General features: G+C 38.2%; 1 protein-coding gene across 3 annotated transcripts in view; it reads right to left on the bottom strand.

Moving 5' to 3' along the window:
- DMD (dystrophin) overlaps positions 1-22,628 on the bottom strand; it is a 2,292,284-nt gene that overhangs the window by 229,790 nt on the left and 2,039,866 nt on the right. For all 3 annotated transcript variants that reach the window (XM_056131284.1, XM_056131279.1, XM_056131278.1), the window contains one exon: positions 14,135-14,213. In XM_056131284.1, coding sequence (XP_055987259.1) covers positions 14,135-14,213 — 79 coding nt within the window. The remainder of the gene's footprint in view (positions 1-14,134; positions 14,214-22,628) is intronic.

Raw genomic sequence — 22,628 nt, 5'->3', positions numbered from 1 at the left:
AGAAAGGTGCCTATCAAGTGGGCAGATTGGAGAGGGCATGGGATATGGGAAGGAACCTAGGAAAACTGGTGAAGGGAAGTTGCCACAGCTGCTGGGATCGGTGCTGCAATATTGTATGTCTAAACTCGACTGTGAATAACTTTGTAAATTATAGTGCTTTATAAAATTGTGGAAAAATAAATACATGAATATGAATAAATAAATGCTACAGGCACAGTAAGTAAATGCTATAGGCAAGATAAGTAAATCATACTATGTTTCTTCTTAGATCAGAATCCTCCTAAATTTTCCTTTGCTATTAAGAAAAAAATTCAAGCACTAGGGAGATCATACAGGGGTTATGTTGACTCCCTTGCATGCAATAGAACCTGGTTCAATCTCAGACACCGCATTTTGTACTCTGACCTTCACAGGAAGGTAAAGAGTAAGCCCTTAGCATTGCAGCACATGACCCAAAAAGCAAAAAAAAAAAAAAAAAAAATTCAAAACTTCCTATTATTTCTTAGGATCATACACAGTGGTGCTCAGGAGTACTCCTGGATCTGTGCTCAGGGTCACTCTTTTTTTTTCAATATTTTTTTCTTTTTTTATTATTAGTAAAACACCATGAGGTACAGTTGTAGATTTACAATTTTTTGTGCTTGGGTTTCGATTATACAATGATCAAATACCCATCCCTCCACCAGTGCCCATTTTCCACCACCATGGATAATATCCCTCCCAACCCCATCCCCCCCATCCCACCCTGCCTCTGTGGCAGGGCAATCCCTTGTTTTCTCTCTCTCCTTTTGGGTGTTGTGGTCTGCAAAAGAGGCATTGAGTGGCAAACATGTTCAGTCCATAGTCTACTTTCGACATGCATCTCCCCTCCTGGGAGGATCCTCCAAACACCCTTTATTTGGTGCTCCCTTCTCTATCTGAGCTTCCCTTTCCCCTAGAATGCCCAGCTGGCCTCTAAGCTATGGAGTAATCCTCCTGGTGCTGATCTCAGCTATTCTTGGGTATTAATCTCATATTTTGTTACTTTATATCCCCCAGATGAATGCAAAGGGGTCACTCTTAATGGCACTTGGGGGGCTGTATTTAGTGCTGAGGCTTGAACCAGGGTTGCGTGACTCAAGTGCCATACGTAATTCCAGTCCAAATCCTACAGTTTTTTAACCATGTTTGTTACGATCCTATATCTGATTTGTCTCATGGGAGCTCCCCACTAAACCACCTATCACTCAGCATCTTGGTTCTTTGGCTTCAGTCATACTATAGCCTCCTTGATCCCCAGCTGTCCTAAGGAGGGGACTATGGCATCTATTCTTTTCTTTATCTCATGTATGCCTGACCTGCTTCCTCTGCTCAAGTGTTACCACCTTGACTTTCCCATTAAAGAGTAACCTTATCATATCGCCTTTAGCCCATTTACTCTGTTTTATTCATCAAATTGATCATGGCTGGATTGTCTTCTATTAAAATTTAAAGTCCATAAGAGAGATATTCTCTTTTATATTTGGCAGTTTCTCTAGGACCTGGAACAGAGTTTGACATCTAAATTGTCATTGAAGAGACACCAGTCGAGTGACAGAATGAGACAATTCTCTACTTTCTTTTAAGAAACTCATGACTTTTCTTTTAAGAAGCCCACGACTTTCTCAGCACTGATATTAGGCACTAGAGAGAGTACTTTTCTGCCATATGAGAGTGAGAATCATTTTTTAAAATAGCCAAGGTTCATTCAACCAAGGCATAGCCTGCATATCTGCAAGGTGTTAGATGCAGAAAATAATTCTTTAGAAAGCAATACAAGCTCTTTACCCAATGGGCCTGAAACTGTGACCCATTTCCTTTTATGATCTACTTTAACCACTATCCTTCATTATCACTCTTGCCAGTCACAGCTATATGTGTGGCTGCACTTAATGTAGAAGGTCAAAAGCTGACGTAATGTTATGCTGTCCCCAAAGTCCTTACTCATTAATGGAGACCATGAGGTCAGACACCTTAAATAATGATCCTTTCTACATATGCTGAACAAAATCATCAGCCTCATTATGAAAGCAAGAGTAAATCAAATTACCCAAGTCCCAGTGACTGAAATGGGCCTATTTCTAGGCTTTTATTTTTTTAGTCAGACACTTCAAAATGCCTGTCAAGAGTTATATCCCCTTACAGATCAGGTTTCCCAGGAAGTCAGCTCTCCAACCAAGTTGAAAGAGCAGGATATTTAGGAAGTGGGGCTTTGGTAGCAACAGCTGTTGAAGGGAGAATATAGCAAGAACAGGAAATGGGAGTTCAGCTTGAATGCAGGCTCAGGCACAGTCTCAGTCAAGCCAATGGGTAGTCCTAACGCAAGAAAGTTCTGTGTGTTCCTGAGATGGGGCCACCATAACCAGGTCTTTCTACTCCTCCAGTGATCAAAAATATCTACTTATGGAAGGGGTGTGATCTGATGACAGAAGAAATTCGTAAAGATAAAGACAACTGATGATTGTCTGCTGAGGACAAATCTCACTGAAGGTACCCTGGGTGTAGGGAGAAGTAGTTTCATAAGATTACTTAAACGTGGGTCATTCTACTCAGTGTTCCATGTGACTTCACTTATATGGTTACAAACAGTCCAGAGTTGTACGTGGGGGTAGGTCTCATCAAGGGTCAATTTCTAGGAAACGTCCATAATATTTGGAGACATTTGCAGTCGTTACAATGGAGGGATGGCACTGTTTCTACTTTTTAGGGGAAGAACTCAAGAATACTGTGAGAGAACTTACAGTTCACAGGAAGGTCACTCCAGTCATGTTCTTAGAGGCTCCACATCTCCAGTAGAGCACTCACATCTCCAAAGTCTGGTTTACACTCTGACCTGAGGCCTTAATCTTAAATAGTAAATAAGTGACCCAAGCTGGTGCTCTTTTGGGGGAGAGTTTGATCATAATACAGTTTTAAAAGTCAGATATATAGAGAAGAATACAGAAGTCACAAGGAAGTAGAGACTAGGAGAATAAGTAGTTGGTGGAGAGAAGAGGAAGCTATGATCTTTTGATGGATTGAAATCTACAGCAGCAAAGGCATATACAGAGAGAGTAAGCATGGTGGCTGTTGTTATACAGCCTTCCTTAAGTTCCCCTGCATCCTGAAGAGACCCCTCTTTTCCTCTGCTCACCCCAGTTCCTTACAGCCATTGAGATACACAATGCATAATAGAACAGTTTCTGCAGTCAACTAAAATAAAGATGACTTTAATTGCTGATCTCCAAAAGTATATTTGAAAATCCCATAGAATGGCTTTAAACCAGGAACAGTTTATGTAAGTTTCCGAAAGAACAAAATGCTTTTGTCCTCATCTCAAAGATCTTACCAAAAAGCATTTTGTAATCCCAAACTGGTTGTGTTCTGAAAATGGAAAACATCCAAATGGAAAAACAAAACTAATGATTTTGCCCACAGGGATGTGATTCCACCATTGCTGTGGAGCAAAGCTTTTGTATTTTGGGACATATGACAAAATGCTACCCCAGGCAAAATGTACAAATGCCTTCATTTTCTGGAGAGTGTGAAAAGATACCTTTTCGAGCCAGCATGCCACAAAAATAGTGCCCGTGCTTCATGAAATGGATTCTAAACTGTGGTCTCTATCTCCCTGCACCAGGGTCTGATGAGGCCCAGAGGAATCTGCACTGAGGAAGGTAAGAAAAACAGGCAATGGCTGTGTCTCTGTTGTGCCACCAGACTCATTTCAACACAGATATGTGAATAAGCAGAAGGTGGTTTGCAATTGAGCTAAATGTTACCATTGTGCTCCAATGGCAGATTATGCATGAAGGAGAACAGCAGCTTCGTAAGTCTGGAAGAAATGAATGCTACTCCTTTTTACTGTGGCTGGCATATGCAGCCTCTGCTGTTTTCTATGTCAGCTGCTATAGGCCCCTTGTCTCCCACCTCCAGAGACTATCGATGGAAGGGGAAATGGCCTGGTGTTCCACACTCCCCAGCAATGCACAATCAATGTCTGAGTGATGTGGGAGCTTTCTCCAGCACAAAACGGGGCTGTCACCGTCATGATAGCCTGTATGCTGCCTGTGGGATGGAGCTGAAGCCCACTTGCTCCACTTTTCCTGGTCTCTCTGGCCAGTGTTCCCTCCACCACCTCTTAATCCCCCCTTCAGTGGAGATCTGCAGTTTCCATAAAGCACTTGTACCAGAATTCCCATGAGCAGCTCCTTTACCATGGAACTTGACCTAATGCTAGAACAACCAATGACCCAAGTGGGCCTAGGTCTGAGCAGAGACCTGGGAATTTCAGTGTGAAAGCCAAGAACATAACCAGAGTAAGTCAAACCAAGTACACAGGTTTGCATCCAGGCTTTGCAAACTTTGGAAAACACAAATGCAGTCAGTTGTGTTCTGGTAGACCGTATCTACAAAATAAATAAATAAATGACAAAAACAAAATGAGAAGAAGCTCCGATTAGCAGCAATTTGTTGTTTTATTTTGGAGTGCCAGGGTTCAAGCCCAGGGCCACAGATGGGACGCTTGCATTCTACTGGAGTTACATTCTGAACCCAGCCCACAAATTTGCCAATTTGTGAGGGGTAAACATTCCCATTTAGATTAATTTCAAGCTACCACAGGAGTTTAACAACCAGCTCACAGTGCTGGCCAATTCAAGCCAGCTCCAGCAACACATACCCACAGTAGAAACGGAAAACTCTCTGCTTGCCTGCTCCACCCTTGCAGTTGAGATTAATTTCCAACTGAGATCTCTGGCCCTACTCTGAACCAGAGAGGAGGCAGAGTCCTTTCCTTCTGGCTAGGACCAAGTAGCCTCCACAGGATGTCTCCACCATATTAAAAGGCCCATACAAAAGCTCCTTAAGTGTGTGGTATTAGGTCCTCACATGCCGAAAACAATCCTACTGTGAACAACCTTAGAAATCAGTGTCGGGAGCTTGAGCGATAGCATAGTGGGTAGGGTGTTTGCCTTGCATATGGCCGACCCAGGTTTGATTCTCTGCATCCCATATGGCCCCCCTGAGCACCGCTGGGAGTAACTTCTGAGTGCAGAGCCAGGAGTAACCCCTGTGCATCACCAGGTGTGACCCTAAAAGCAGAAAGAAAGAAAGAAAGAAAGAAAGAAAGAAAGAAAGAAAGAAAGAAAGAAAGAAAGAGTGTCTTTTTGTTTGTTTTGAACTACAACCATTGATGTTTAGATCATCCTCCTGGTTTGGGGGAAACTTATGCAGTGAAGGGGATCAAATACAGGCTGTGTGCAATGGAAGTTCCCTACCTACTATACTATCTCTATCTCTTCAGCCCCAAATAGTGTCTTAAGAAAAAATAAATGAATAAATAAATAAAAACTATGAGATGTTGAACCTAGTATTTTGATCTGCCTTATTAATGACCATTTTAATGATTAGAGAAGCATCTATTGCATAATTTAATGTGTGAAGAATAATAAATGATTGAATAGACTGAATAAATGTTTTAAGATGACTAAATGAAAGCAGGAAAAGGGATATACATGATGTCTTTCAGTATCTGTATTGCAGACTATAATTCCCAAAAGAGGGGAATGGGGGAAGAGAAAGAGAGGGTGAGAGAGGAGAAGAGAGAGGAGAGAGCAAGAGTGAGGAGAGAGAGAAGAGAGAGACAGAGAGAGATGCCTGCCATAGCAGCAGACTGGGGAGGTTGGTGGGAGAGAAACTGGGGATATTTGTGGGAAAGTACACTGGTGAAGGGATGTGTTGAAACATTGCCTGACTGAAAGCCAATCAGAAACAACTTTGTAACTATGTATGTCACTATGATTCAATTAAAAAAATAAAACAAAATATGTGAAAAAAGAATTTAGATCTAAAATAAGGAAAGAAACTGAGAACTCTCCTAAGCTTCCACATGTGTTCATATCAATGCAACATAATGCAAAAAGGCAAAATTTTGTTACTAAGGATACTGTGAAGCACCTAAGTCTAAAGACTTAGCAGACTATATCAATTTAACACAAGAAGAAAGATCCACTGAAATAGGTTTTGAGAGATGGGCATAATTGCATAATTATGATCCCTGTGATTTATTTCAGTTTTTTTGGTGGGCATCTGAGAAGCTGGCTTTGAATATAAAGGTGTTAGCAGCATCCCAATAGGTTAAATGGCATTTGTTCCATGTTCACGACACTCAGGACATCACCTGACTGCTGAAAAAATTGGCCTTAATTTCTTTTTTCCCTGAGGTTTTATCTGATAGAAAGCTTTAGGTCGAAAATCATCTCATATTGTACCTGCAAGCTTCTTCCTGACTGTAATCATGAAGGCTTTTTAAAGCCGACGTGAAGCTTTAAATTATTGGGCCACTCATTTTAAATTCTTCCATCCCCCAGGACAATGGTAACACAGATTGCAGCACTGTTAAGTGAAATGCCAGCAATTATCGGATGTGCTTACATTTTCTCCCTCTGCCTTTTCTTACGAAGGGTGAGAGCTGAGAGTGGGGCACTGGGAGGTGAATTTCTGAAAACTTTCAAGATAGAAACAAATTTTCCGTCTGAAGTAGCAAGGGAAACTGTAAAACACTCATGCTACCTCAAAAAGAGAAAGAGTTAACTCAGAATTTGATGGAGGCAGTTAAGATTATAAGGCCAGCAAGACACAACTGATCAGTTCTTTTACAGTGTCTCATAATCTGAGAACAAGATGATCACTCAATGAAACTCAAAGCTTTTACATTCAGGATAAATAGTAAAAAGGAAATTCATCTTATGGAGTTCCAGAGCCATGAATAGAGTTTAATATGCTAGGAGGTCAGTGGGTTAAAAGCTAGAGAATAAAAGGTTTTACCTTTATTGTTTTTTCCATTATAAAAGTAATGCAAGATTGTTATAAAAACCTCTGTAAAACTAAATGAAAGAAGATAGCTGATTACATTTTCATGCATTTTCCCTTAAATCTTAAATGTACCCTTCTGTGTTCCTATTTTCTTTTCTAATAGACTTGCAATGATACTTTAATATTAAAGTCAGCTTACCCACTTAACAGATTACAGAGAACTGTATACTTTGGGGGCTCAGTTTTGGGTTTCCCAAGATCCACAACTGCTTAGGGCTGCCCCCAGTGTGGTGCTGCAATGGAGGCTGCTCCCTGCTGTGCTTAGGGAATCAAACCAGGGCTCGCACATGCAAAGCCTGTGCTCCAGTTCTCTGAGCGATCTCCCTGGCCCCATGGCAAGTAAACTCTCAGTAATGACCCTGACGCTGCAATTTTTGCTAATGAAGGCACAACCAAATGTGAACCACAGGTGACATACACTGTTGTCAATGGGTTAAGAAGAAAGACAGTCTGGATACCACAATACCGGAGTTAGATTAATGAAAAGCATGTTTGGAAAAGAGAGATCTTCTCAGTTGAGAACTAGATGCTTGAGAATGGTGCTTTGACATCTAGTTTGACTGTATCAGGCAAATAATGTTATCTTTTTAATAATGATAAGGATATAAATACTAATTGCTAGTTAATAGATAGCAATTAATATGTTTTAAATACTAAAAGTTTTGGATATATTAACCTTATGATCTTTATGGTGACTCCCATGGTATGTGTAATAATAATACCATCTTTCATGAAACTCAAAACTCATTTATCATAAGAAAATTCTTATTTCAGTGTTGTTGGAGCATGGGAGTGTGTTAAACATAATGAATTATGTTGTTATTGTCTGAATTTTACAATTGACGAAAAAAGAGATTAAGTTTCAGATCAAGTATTTTAACCCATTCAGTCAAGTCCAGAGCCTTAACTCAACCAATAATCACTGGGAGATGACACTTCTTGTCCAGAAGTGTCATGATAAAATTATAGGCTTGAAAATCAAAAGCAGTATGATCCCATTCAAGAGGATAAGAAGAGAAAAATATCTGTGGCACTATCAGATAGGACCAAGAGCCATTTAGTACTTGTTCTTAATGAGTCATGTGAAGCATCATTTTGGACATTCTGAAACTGGGTTCCTGACCAAAATATATTATAAATATCCATGTGACCTTGGCTATATCATTGTATCTTTATACTCCTATTTTGTCGTGTGTAAAATATGTGAAGGGATGAAATAATTCCATGTCTCTCAGACATTTTTGGCTATGATCTACAGAATGAAAACATCTTCCACTGTGATATGCCATGCTCATGCGTGCACACACGTTCTCATGGATATACACACATACACACTTATCTTGAGACTAAAGTGTCAAAACTCTACTTAACCTTGATTGTGCAATGTACTCTGATATTCTCTAATCGGTTCCATTCCATTCCATTAAAAATTTGTTGGTTGCAAGTCATTAAACTGATTTCAGGATTCACTAATGAGTAGTTTGAAAACAACTCATATAGATACTCTGCTTCTCTCTAGTTAGGACATTCTACATAAAGGGACTCTTGGGGTGAGAGTGGGGGTAGAAGCCTCAGGAAAGAGAGTTGACTCTTTTGCCCTGTAAGTACTCATTTTCTTTTTAATTGGATTGTGTTCTTACTTATTTCAATAGAAATTTCTTATCATTAGACTACTTAGCAAATCCCACATTGGGGCAAAGATTCCCTCAATAGATTTCACAGAATATTTAGTGAGAAATTAATTGGTGTTGCCTGAAATGGGTTTCTACAGTCAGATAAGTATGGAGAAGAATGACTGACTCTATACCCTTCTCAAAGTCTCGGTACGTATTAAATGGTCCAAGAAGTCCAACTGGAAAGAAGCTTGCTTATCTTTATAACCTACCGTTGTCCCGGTCCTACTGATTGCAATACTACTTAATTTATTTTAATTTTTCTATTTTTTGCATCCTCTAAGTGGTACTCAGTAGTTCTGGAGGACTTATTGGTGATTCTTGGCTAACACATTCAATACAAGGCCCCAAGGATGCATTGCTTATGGGGTCGTGTTGTGTTGAGGTTACATGGGCCACTCCGATTCTTTGGTCCTTGGGGATCTTGATGGCTATACTTGGTGAAGCTTATGGGCCTCTAGGACTACACCTGATGATATTTAGGGGGACCACGTGATGCTGTAAACTGAACCCAGGTTAGAAACATATCATATGTTCTAATGACTTTACTATCTCCTGATACCAACTATTTAAAGGGAGAATTATTTAAAATTGTACAGAATAATAATGTTCTGAGAAACTTAGCTTAGAAAATGCTTCTCTAGGGGATTTCAGAATTTGTAAAATATTAAGATGACTATAAGGTTTTTTTTTTGGTACAGAAAGATTTCCAATTATACTCAAATATATTTTGGAGCTAAAACTAAAGTTTAGAACAGATACACAGAAAATTAAGAAAATAAGCCTGAAAAAAAACTAGTTTTAAAAGAGCATTTGATTCTTGCAAATAACAAATAAATGGACAATTGTCAGACTATGCTAATAATACATGTATATTAAGTCCTCATTGGGATTTAGCAACCTCATTATTTTCCTATAATTGCAACTTTATTCTTTGGGATTTCTGGCCCATACCTGGAAATGCTCAGGGTCTACTCCTGGCTATGTGCTCTGGACTTACTCCTGGTTGTGCTCAGAGTACCGCATCTTGTGCCAGGGATCAAACCTGGGTCAGCAGGATGCAAGATAAGTATCTTAATCCATGTACTATCTCTCAGATTTCAGGAACTGCAATTTTAAAACAAAATGATATCTAATAGGAAGAAGTTCTGCTAATAATGTGGATTTGCTCAAATTTACCCAGGAATTTTCTTCTCATCAACATTATCAGGACTCGATAGTGAAGAGTTCCAGGTTGCCTGAAAACATGCTGTACTTTCTTAATTATTGACAGATGAAGAGAAATCATTGTGCATCCTGTCTCTTTTTCTGTGTATATATGTGTGTGTGCATGTACCCATGTGTATTTATGCACATGTCTCTCTATACATACACACATACATGCACACACAAATATATATACAAAATATGTATACATTTTAATAGTGCAGTTTATAAAATTTGAAGATCACAGTATTATAATATCTTTTCTCTGGTTGAAGTTGCAGAAGTTAATTAGAAGTTTTAGACTATTAAAGCTAGAATTAAAGGCAGGCTATCTATGTGTCAATGGATAAGGGTGGTCTTTTTACAATGTATTTTCCTTTTTATTATTTTCTTAGATCTAAGATAAAAGAAACAACTTCTTTAACAAGTAGAGATTGGACCACCAAGAAGAAACAGTGAATACTTTTCTTTAGTAAAAAAGACTGTCTCTCTCTACTGATAAAACTACAGACAGCTGGTAATGTAATTTTCAAAAGCGAGTGTGTGTGTGAGAGAGAGAGGAAACAGAGGGGAATGGGGCAGTGAAGAAGGGAAGAAGGAAGGGTGGACAGCAAAAAGAGTAAGTGAGGTTGTGGCAGGCAGAGGGAATAGAGGATGATAAAGAAGAGACAGCAAGCACTTTGGTTGGGTATGTAGTTAGTGACTCATTCTTACTCTATATTTTCTTTTCTTTGTAATACTACAACTTAGAAATCACCCAGTATTATACCTACTAACCTGCAAATGAATTACTAGACGTCTATCAATTCAAACTCATTTAACGTGACTTTAGTGATATTTTAAAAATTTGTTTTGGAGGAAAAGCTATTTGTCTTTCATGGAACACAGTTTAACAGCAAATAAGTAATTTGAGAGTAGCCCGGACTTAAATATGGTTTTGATGATGTACCCAATTTCTGATGCAACTTGGTAGAGGTCAGTGTGGCAATACATATGAAAAGCCTTATGAATGTAAATATTCTTTAACAGGGCAGTTTTATTTTTTGTTCCAGGCAGTTATTGTATAGAAATGATGTGAGATGTTTATAAAATTGTATGAAGGATGTTATTCACAATGTTGCAGACGGTTAATAGTGAACATTTCCAAATAACTTTAATATTGAGTGATTCAAGATTGTTCTAGTAAATCTGGCATTACCACAAGAGTGAATGCTACCAGTCATTAAAAAATCACTTCAATATAATGAAAAAACAAAACAAAAAATGACTTGGTAGAGAAATATGTAAATACATAAAAATATTTTTATCATAGTTTTAGGTGGAAAAAAACAGGCCATAAAAATGAAAATCTAAATTTTCAAACAAACATAAAGGTACACATATCTAAAGAAAGACAGAAAGTATACAAATAACGTTTTTGGATAGTGGTTATCAATGAATATCGGGGTTATTGGCAATTTTTCTTTTCCTGTTTATACTTTCTGCTTTCCAAAACTTCCTTCAAGGTGTATATTTATCTCTAAAATTTAAAAAAGGAAACATTGTTTCTTGAGTCTTTAGTCTCTTTCTACTATTTATCAAATATTTCTGAAACTATATTGACATTTTGGTACCCACAAGCGAAGTTTCTAAGTATATATTAAAAGTCCTCATGAGTATTGTAGGGGAACAAAAATAATCACCCCCGAATTCTGTTTTTGTCAAAAGGTGAATTTCATGGGAGTGTTCTTAAAGGTGGGACAAAGGTCACTTCTTAAAGACATGTAAATACCTCCCTAAAGGCAGTGGGGTCTCTCAGGAAGATCTTATCAGAACTGAAATCTGCACTCCTTTGTTTACTGTGCCTTGTAACCTACCCAACTGACCTTCCCTTATCCCCAATGTCCTTTGCTTTAGCTAAGCTCTTTAAAGATGATAATTAAGACTATGTAGTGAGCCACTTAACTCTGCCAGAGACTTCCTTGTGTAGGAGATATGCAGATATGCATGTTATTAATAAATTTTTCCTTACCTTTGTCCTTTATCTATCTGTTGGATGCTTGATTTATTAGTCTAGTCTCTAAAGAACCCAAAGCAGTACACAGAATGTTTTTTTGCACCCTTATAATATCCAAGGAACTGGGGATTTATAGGGCTGGCCACATTTAGGGTAGTAGAGATTGGCATCTTTGAGCAACTGTGTTTACAGGTGTGACCTTTCTGGAAATGGGCATCTGTGTGTTATGGCTGTGTTATGGCTGGAAAAGTGTGAGGAAGTTCCGTCCAGTTCCTCAAAGTGAAGAAATTTGAGGCATTCAGAGATTAATCTCACAGTTCCAAAATTATGGCTCACATTCTACAACCAAAAAGGCTTTTCCTCTGGTTTATAGCTTATCACCCTATTAAAATGCAAATAATCCAGAAGTACCCATTAAACTTTACTTGTCACCTGGGTTAAATGAGCATAACATACTCATATCTGAGAATAAGCTTTAAAGGAGAAGACATGATAATTCTGGTGGGGAAGGCAGATAGAATAAAGTATGAATGAATATACGTGGTGTCTGTGGAGTGATTAATATTCATAATAATATTTTTATTTACGACTTATGAGTCACTTAGAAATATGTTATCACATTTAATCTCAATTTAATTGAATAGAATGGAAATTACCAAGGCAATTTAAGCAGACCCAAGATTTGGAAAAATACAGAAGACAGACTCTACAGGCTTTAAGTTCCGTAACTATTTCAAAAAGCCACAATCCTGCTCAATTACATAGCTTTAATTTGTCACTTTTCTTCTTGATATTTCTGTGCAAATAGCCAATGCATATGGACAAGTTTAGATTCAGTAAAGAAAATAGTACAACATTTTGTTTATATATAATCAATGAATATCAAAAAGATCTAACCATCCTTTTCTGGATCTTTGCTTTAAAAGACTCATGGCCACACATGAAGGCATCTAATCTAACACTGAAAAGGTTGGTGAGAACTTTTTATTAACCTGAGTGATAGCACAGCAGGTAGGGCATTTGCCTTGAACACGGCCAGAGTTCGATTCCTCCGCCTTCGATTCCTCCACCCATCTTGGAGAGCCCGGCGGCAAGCTACTGAGAGTATCTCACCCGCTCGGCAAAGTCTGGCAAGCTACCTGTGGTGTATTCGATATGCCAAAAAGAGTAACAAAGAGTCTCACAAAGTTACCGGGCCCGCTGGAGCAAATCGATAAACAACAGGAGGACAGTAACAGTGACAGTGACGGTGTGACTAGGAATAAATGAAAGGACCAGAAAATAGCAAGGGAAGAAGAAGGCAGAAGAATGGACATACTATGCAATAATTTTCTCTCTACAATACATAGACATTATGTAAAAGATGGTTCAGTGTGGTTATTAAAAATAAATTCTATGGTTGGGTTCGAATCGTTTTTGCCACCATTCATTGTATGGCTATAAGTATCATTTTCCTCATTTTTAAAATGGATGTAATGATTATAAGAATCCCATTGGTTATTATAAGATTTGAATTAATTTATATTTATGACAATGACAGCGACAAGGTGATTACCTTAAAATGATAGCTAAACCCTCACAGTCACATGTAACCAGAAATATACCAAAAGGCAAACATGTTAACTCCATGTGGTAGAAGTATTTCATTTAAAGACCAATAAAACTTATCACATACAATTTTACACTCAAAGAAAGCAAGGCACAAATAAACAGTCAGAGGAAAACAGGATCTTGACAATTTGTTATGCATTACTGGATCAATAGGACTTCCAATTCATTAAGGCTATTATTTCTCTATTGTCTAATATATTGTAACAGTGCATGCATAATGTCAAATATTTTATAAATAATTATCAAACATATACTAATAATAGACAACATAATTGATTGTAAATTAGTAAATACTTCAATTTGTAAAATAATATAACTGGAAAATGAAAAGAGTGAATTAGGTTCAAGGCTAAAATAGGGATCAGAAGAGTTAAGAAAACATGATGGGCTGAGGTTCCAAGTTGGAGTCTGGGAGTACTTAACGAATTATAAAGATAATTACAGATTCTCAGTAATAAATAGTTAATTATATCATAATTGCATGATATGATAATGATCAGTTTTATGAAGTGAACTCTATAAGCAGAAGTATACTCAAAAACATTAGGCAAGCTAGCACTGGAGAATATATTGCAGGAAACAATTATGCCAGGGCCAAAAACTGGACAGAACAGTCTAATTGGTCCTTGTCTTCCTAACCTTCTAAACTCACCCACCAAGCTGTATTTCAGGATGATTTATGCCTTCAGAGCATTTGGCAGAGACTGTGATTCAAGTCTTTAATTCTTTCTCACCAAACTGCAATGAAGAGGCTTAGCAAAGTGACACCACTTACTGGAAAGGAAATGCTGGGATGCGGGGCCAAAGTCCCTGTGGGCTTCATGCAGCTGCCGGATGCGCTCTTCAACAGACACCTGGGGGAAAAAGGAGAGAAATGATGTCCTCTCATTGGATATAATGAGGAGCAATTAAAATAATGTATCCATTTTGGTAAGACATTTTGTGTCTCTAAGGCTGCAGTACTAAAGCAACAATTTATAACCCTGGTTTTAATATTCATTTGCCTTAGATGGCCGTGGAGACCCATTTTGATCAAACCAAGACCAAACAAAAAAGATGTGTTCCCTTGACAATGTTAAAATGAGACTTAGAAAAGAAAACTCTACTCATTGGCAGCCATACATGAACTACTGCTCCAATTAATGCCCTCCAAAATGGAAAGTCTAAATCTTTCCTGGAAAGTTTAGGAAGGATGCCATTTGCCATTGTACTAGGATCACTGAAATGAGATAGAGTGTGTTCTTTAAGCTTTATCCTATTGTTTTGATTATAGAATATTGCTTTTTTAAAATGATAATGATCAATAATTAGTGATCATTAATAAGTAACCAATACTTGATTAATAACCTAAAAAGAAAAGAAATAGACTAGGCCTATATCTAAGATAACTATAAGGTAGAAAGGAGAAAAAGTCATTATTAGATTTCAATGTTTAGTGAACTTGGGAATAAGGGGGAAACATATCTTTAGGTGACATTTTTGTCACCTCAAAAAGTTGTTATTTCTCCCCATCAGGCAGGTCTTTCTATAATACCTAGTGTCCTATCAGTTTAGTGAATTCCTTGTGGGGTTGGAAAAGGGAAGATTTTTATGGGGGAAATGGCATATGATTTCATCTGATGTTTTGCCATATTAGTGGCAGCCCCAGGCATCTTCCTTGCTCTATAACTTGGTATTTTTATTTGATTCTGAACAGTTCAAGCTTCTGAGTTGCTCTCAGAAGCTTGCCCAGAGCCTCAGAGCTTAAGTGGGTTTGGTTCTGTGGAATTCATCACTCCCAAGATGTCAAATAGATCTTAAATTCATCAGAAAAGTAGTTAAGGTAAAGACAACTCTGGCTTTCCAGTCTCAATCTAGTCCTCGCCGGGGCCCCTTGGAGGGGAGCGGGTTGAGTTTCCCTCCCTGCCCAGACCAGGGCTCCAGCAGCCGAAGACCTCCAGAACCAGTCACCACCATGCTGAGCCCACCCTCTGCACACACGAAGGTACCAGCAGAGGAACAAAGGCATGCAGGTCCCGGGACTGAGATCTCCAAGCCTACTCGGATCGGGGCTGAGCATCCTCCACTCAGATCCTCCAAATTCCAGTAGGCGGGGGTCACACCCACCAACGTAATCCCATCAATGGCCAAGACTCAGAGACTATAAAACCCAGCTCTCGGAAGCGACGTCTTATTATCTCATTCCTACTTTGGACAAACTGGCAGGTTACCGAATGTAACCTGCCCACATGGCAGAGTCTGGCAAACTCTCTGTGGTGTACCCAATATGCCAAATACTAGTAACAATGATGGGTCTCATTCTCCTAACTCTAAAAGAGCCTTGAATATGGCACTTTTTAAAAAATCTCAGGGCTAGGACGAAGGAGACGTTACTGGGGCCTGCTCGAGGCAATTGACGAATAACAGGATGGTCGTAATCGTGATCTAGTGCCAAGCACAGATCCAGGCCCATCTTCTCTTTTTACTTTTTACCTTGCCCATTTCTGTTTGGATTACATATCTGGTAAGTCATTGAGTACCAAAAATTGCAGACTATGCCTCACTGCTATGCACATAAAATCAGGTGGAACATTTCCAGCCTCCCTTTCCAGTTATTATCCTATAGCACGGTAGCACTGTTCTCCTGTTGTTCATCAATTTGCTCAAGCAGGCACCAGTAACGTGTCCATTGTGAGACTTGTTGTTACTATTTTTGGCATATCTAATACGTCACAGGTAGTTTGCCAAACTTTGCCATATGGGCGGGATACTCTTGGTAGCTTGCTGGGCTCTCTGAGAGGGATGGAGGACTCGAACTTGGGTTGGTTGCATGCAGGGCAAATGCTCTACCTGCTGTTCTATAACTCCATGATATATTGTCCTATATCACAAACTCTACCTGCCTGTCCTCTGATAGTCTATCCAATATAACACGTGTGGGACTTATTCATGCTACTTCTTCCTTTGGAATGTTTTTATCTTCGCCCTCTCCCAGGTTGTTCTGTGTTTATAGGCTCATTTTCCAGTAGATTATAAGTAATTGCTTCTTATATATATGATTGCTTTCTTAGCGTTCCCACAGCACATGGTTTATATTTGGAGAACTTCTATCATATCATTCTTTGTAGCTATATGGACATGGGTATTTCTGATAATGTATTAGAAATGCTTTGGTAGCAAAGACCACTACTTCTTTTTTGTCTCCTACTTTGTCTCCTTCAGAATACACGGAAGCTTGCACATGGGATGTGGTATCAAATATTTATCTAACAACTACTTGACTGAATCAATAGATGACTATGTATATGCAAGAGGAAAAGGAGAAAGCCATAGAGAATGAAAAAGATGTGGGTGGGGGAGGGAAAGGGGGTGAATGTGAAGGTGGGGGAGAGAAAGAGAGAACACACAAGGAAAAAGAATGCCCACTGACATGGACTAAATGTTCCCTGGTAAATTACTCTAATACTAACTTTTATTTGGGGGGTTTGTTGGGCTACACCCACCTGTTCTCAGGGGTTACTCCCAGCTCTTTGCTCAGAATTTGCCCTGGGAATGATCAGAGGATGATATGGGATGCCGGGGATCGAACACAGGCCAGTCACATGCAAGTCAAGCACCCTCCCTGGTACTATCAGTTGGCCTATAAACTTTTTTCTTACACTAAAATGGGGACAAAAATATGATCAACTTCACAGAGATTTTGTAGGAAATAAGAAGAAACATGAGAAATCTTTAGCATAGTTCTTGTCATTGGATAATTGCTCAATTAATGTTAGTAGCTACTGCTAGTGTAGCTATTATAGTTAATAAATGCAGAGGACTACAGTATGTATAATTTTCTAGGCACCCAAAATGGCCAATATTATTTATTAAGTCCTCTAGCATAATGATTGAATCTTTACTATAACTGTGGTGGGAAGTAAAAATATATCCCTACTTCACTGTTGTAGAAACTGAAGCACAAGTAGTTTCAAAACCAACCCAGGCTGGCAATGTGGCTTCACGTTTTGTTTGTTTGGTTAACTATTTGTTTGGTTTGTTTGGTTAACTATGAGGTTTTATTTGTTTGGTTTGTTTGGTTAACTATGAAGTCCTGGGTTCAATTCCTGAAAGGTCGGTCCTACAAGCCCTGCTAAAACCAGGACCCACGCAAGCAAAAACTTGATAGTACCTTCTGAGTCTTGCTAGGTGTGACTTAAGTCAAAAAATGAAACTAAAGACAAATACCCAACCAAACAAAGTAAACTAAACAACCCAAAGCAAATATTGCCTAAGCATGGACATTAGTAAATCAACCAGCAAAGCCAGTACTCAAAGTTATTCAGTCTTGTCTTAGCTTTTCACTGTTCTCCTAAATATTAAAGCTGAATAAAGCATAAATTTTGAATAAGCATTTGGGCTTTTAATTTATTTTTAATTATTTAATTTACTGAATTCAGATCAAACCTGCTACACACATTTATGCCATAGCAGTCATCAGTGTATTTGCTAATCCAATGTTAGGGTCAGTTCCTCTTTTGAAGAGTATTTTACCATTCAACTACAGAGAAAGGTTGCATAAGAAATAATGCAAGCAAAGTTTTGGACTGTAATTATTTCTAACAGCTGAATGAGTTAAATAAAATAGAAATTTATCAAGAGATGGATGTGCAAGTTTGAGCTTGGGCTGGAGAATGCCATATGGCAGTGGATAATGCCCAAAGGTCTTTGCACATACTGAGAAAAAAATCACAAGGGGAAAAGGTGGATGGTGAGAGAGCATGACTGTGTCACTGATCATGTGCTCTGGCAATAACGTTTGTAATGCTTTTGGCTTCAGAGAGACCTCATGGGTACATCATCTGAATCCAAAATAGGCCCCCAATCTTACAGATCTCTGACCTCATTCCAAACTTTATCACAGATCATTCTTTTAGACATAACTCAAACAAAATTCAGAAATAGAACAAAGGGTTTTCAGCAGCAAAAAAAAAAGTTTTTCTGAAAGAAAAAAGAAATAATCAATTTTGGTGCTGGAATGTGAGTTTTGAAGAGATGAACAAGTATGGAAGGCAGGGGGTAAAGCTATTGGTGATGGAAATGTGGAAATTAGACCATGAGGGGTGTATTTATGAATTCATTCAAAACATGAGTTTGACCTAACAATGAAATCTTTGAGTGGAAATGTCATGTATCTAGCTAACTTAGAAATGAAATTTGTCTCTCAGTCATTAAAGGAACTGGAAGAAAGAATGAAAAGAATAAGAGTGTGTATTCAAAGGTGAAGAGGGAAGGAAGAGTCAAGGAAGTTTAAATAGATTTAAAGATACAAAATTAACTCAATTGCCTCTAAATAGGCAACCTCTCTATTTCTTTGTATATAAAAAAATGTGACACGAGCATAACATCTTTTTGGAAGCATGCAACTTGTTTCTATTATTAGATCATGAAATTCTAGAATGGGAAGAAATCTGATCTATTGATATATGAAGATATATTCTTTAGAGCTATACCAGATCGGAGAAAATAAGCCACCTGCTCCATGAGTACTCATAATTTAGTGTGCAACAGTTCTTCAATAAAAACATACTGATATTTTCCCCATGAAGATAGGGACATATACTTTCTCTATTATCTCCCTGGCACTATTGCACCATACCTGGGCTATAGTAGGTGCTCAATTGCCAGTTGAATGAATGTAGAGTTTATTCAAGCATCATATAATGGCAATATTTTTTAAAAAAAAATTCTTTTCCAAGATTCCCAGCACAAGTATTTGGAAAGACTTCTTCCCTTCCACCTCCTCTTTCTTTATACTGACCAAAGTTTTACTTTAAAAAAGAGGAAAAGAGTTTATATTTATTTTGCTTACAATACTGGATTAAAATATTGCTTAAAGTTATAATTTGTCAGGCAAACTCAAAGCCCAAATCTCTCCTAGACTTGTTTTTCCTCTAATTTTTTAAGAGCTCTGAGGACAAAATTTTACGGGTTTTTTTTTTTGCTTTCTCATTTTTTTGATGATTTTTTAAAAATTGGGCCATACCCAGTGGTGCTTAGGACTTACTCCTGACTCTGTGCTTAGGGATCACTATTTGTTGTGCTGGGGGACCATATAGGATGCTGGGGATTGATGCCAGGTCAGCCTTGCGCAAGGAAAAAAACCCTACTTGATGTACTATGGCCCCAGCCCATCAGATGAGTTCTGTTGGTAGTTCTCTGCAGAGGCATCCCTTCTTTCACTTCATTAAAAAATATCTCCATGTTCATTCAAAAGATAGATACTATAATGGAATTTTCTTGTTTATAAGGATAGGGAATGTGACTTGACTGTCACATTCACAGTTTAGCACAGTGCTTAAAAAATCAGTGATGCCCAGTAAATACTTAATAGTTGTAATAACACAAGGCATTGGGAGTTTCTGTTATCTGTTAGGCACAATGTGAAACTTATTATGGTAGACTTCAAATTGTAATTTGGGGGATAATGAACAAGCATAAAGTTATTTGACTGCATTAATGATAACACAGTCTCTTCCCAACTGTGACTATTTCTCAAAGCTCAGTCCATTCCTCTTTATCTTTAGAAAGATATCTTTATTTCATTTTCCCCTTCAACACTGCTTTCAATAAGCTAACATGAGAAGAAAGAAAAAGATTAGATAACATTGCGGCTCCTAGAAAGGATTTCAAATATATCTATCTGAACCCAAATATTTGTTACTTAACATGGTTTTAAAATTCTCAAGGGCTTCCACCTTTTCTTTGGCCCTGTTAATTACTTTGAAGTTTTTTATCTTCACTCGAGGCTTAGGATCTAAGGATTCCCTTCTGATATAGATATGCATTGCTAGGCAATGTGATTTCTTCTGGTGTCCAGTGTTGATACTGTTTGCACAGTTTGCTGGCTCTCAGATGGTCTAGACCAGTGTTTCTCAACCTCTTTTTCCAATAGATTTCCCTTTCAGATTTTGTTTCCTTTCTGTGGTTCCCGTTTTACTAGTTGGCCCCTACTCTAGTACTGTGGTCCTCATTTACACTATTTTCTCCTGTGACCCTCCCCCTGTTGTAACATCTTCGGTATCAATAAGGGGGACCCTATGGATCCCAGGTGAGAAGCAGTGGCCGGCCCTCTGAGAAATATCTATGGGTATGCAAGAATGTGATTTCACATCTCCATTAATGAACCCATTTAAAGAAAAACACTCAGCTTAGTGATGTTCATGAATAAATTCGCACATGCACCCTAAAGACATTATACAGTCTGCTTATGGGTTTTACTCTGGCAGTTTTGTAATTTATACTTCTTTCTGTATGCTCGTGTCTGTGTTAAAGGGGGACTTTATTCAGTCTTCCAAAACCTTACCTATAACACTCATATACTAAACATCATTTCAGAAATACACCTGAGACCTGTCAGTATTTCTGTTCAACTCTTGACTAATAGTAATCACTATCAGTTAAAATCCATTGTTGTTCTCATTCTGATTTCTCTGGGGTTGTGGCTAAAAAAAAACAGTCTGAGATAAGGTTCAGAGCGAGAACATATAATAAGTACAGCTTTGTGGCAAACCAACCTGGGCTTGATGAATGCAAAGATGACTGAATTCTCTTTTCCTTAAATTAGTTTATGTATTTTCTTGACATTGAGACATGGAGAGTTTCTTGCATTTGACTAAAGGATAGATTACAGGAAAGCAACCAGTGCTAACATCATGCTTGCTTTGAGTAGGAGAATAATTATTAGTTGATTTTGTGTGATTTATGGCATGAATGCTAATGCATACCATTGGAGGAGATCATCAATCCACCTCTCTTTATGTTCCTCTCTTAGGACTTACTAACTTTCCATTTCATATTGCTGTTCTGATTTCCTTTGCTCTTAATCTCTGACTCATTTCCTCATTTCCTTTCTCCTCTACCCTCTTTCCCAAAGATGTTCTGTACAAAGTACCAGAAGAACATATAGGCGTTATAGGGGAAAACAGGTTGACAAGGAAGTCACTGGGTATCCTGGTGAGTAGATGAGGTATGTATGATGTGAACAGCAAACTTTGTTTAGAGCCAGTCTGAAACTTTTTCAAGAACATTATTCCTCTAATACTGAATAACTCTTGCACCAACAGGAAAACAAGGGAGGACTGACAAGTCCTTAGTCCATTGTCAGGTCTTTAACTTCCACCTCATGGATTTCTGACATGCACCTTGACTGCTTGTTTATTGGTTTTCATGCTCATGCAACCACCTCATTCTGTGATAATGGAGTCAGGTTATATCAACATTAAGTTAGCTTCAGAGATCCAAGTACCTTAAGGGCATCATTAATTTTAATTTAGAAAAGCAGCAATCAACCTCCTATCCTGCTTCATTTGTCAGAATCTTTCATTTTCATTACAGCTGCGGACTTATGAAAAATTACAATGGAGCAGGATGAGATCACAGAGAGGTTTTCTTTAGCTTTTTGGGTGGTAATTGTTTCGAAGAGATAAAAGTTGAATTCTTCTGCTGACATTATGTAACCCGATGCAGATTTTATCTTAAAAACTAGGTTCCCTTTTAAAAGCTTTCCTACTGGATCTCATGATTTGTGGCCAAAAACTCAAGTCAAGTGGTTTTCACCTTGTAACACCATTACATTAAATCATTTACATTTCAGCTTCAGCTATTTATGCCAGAGCTTTATTTATTCCACATCTGAAAAATAGCATTCCAATAAAAAAATTCCAAGGCCACTGAAGCATTATTTTCTTAGGGCATTTTGGGTCATATGTAGCACAATGCTCACACGGTAATGACATGATTATGACCCCTGGTAGTAGAACATGAAGAGTGTCCCCAAGGAAAAAAGGTGGCAATTTAAAATAACTATCAAAGGAATAAAAGAGAACGAGTATCATCCGGGAAAACAAAGAATAAATAGTTCATACAGCAGGTAACCAATTCGTACTTAAAGATGACCAAAAGCAGGTTAAAACCTTGTGATAAACAAGACAAGATAAATCACACCTATCAACCATTGTCTTCATGTCTCATCTCAATAGCTAAAGTACACTTACTGCTTCTTCAGAATTTTACTAGTAACTTTTCCCATAATGATTGGAAGGAAGAATTTGCTTAAGTATGCATGCAAGTATCCTTAACCAAGGAAATCAAGGCTCCTTCCATTCCACACTATCTTGGCAGCCTTTCCAAAGCTTCCTGACCTTGACTCTTCACAGTCAATTTGACTGCACCAGCCATGGTTTCCAGTTCCCAGCTCTTGCCACTGAAAAGCCTCTTTCTTTTCTCAGTGACACCGAGCTGCCAACCTA

The sequence above is a fragment of the Sorex fumeus genome, unplaced genomic scaffold (assembly GCF_029834395.1).
Source record: "Sorex fumeus unplaced genomic scaffold, SorFum_2.1 ptg000086l, whole genome shotgun sequence".
NCBI lineage: Eukaryota > Metazoa > Chordata > Mammalia > Eulipotyphla > Soricidae > Sorex > Sorex fumeus.
The sequence above is the reverse complement of the archived record's forward strand: the minus strand, read 5'-3'. Positions and strand labels throughout refer to the sequence as shown.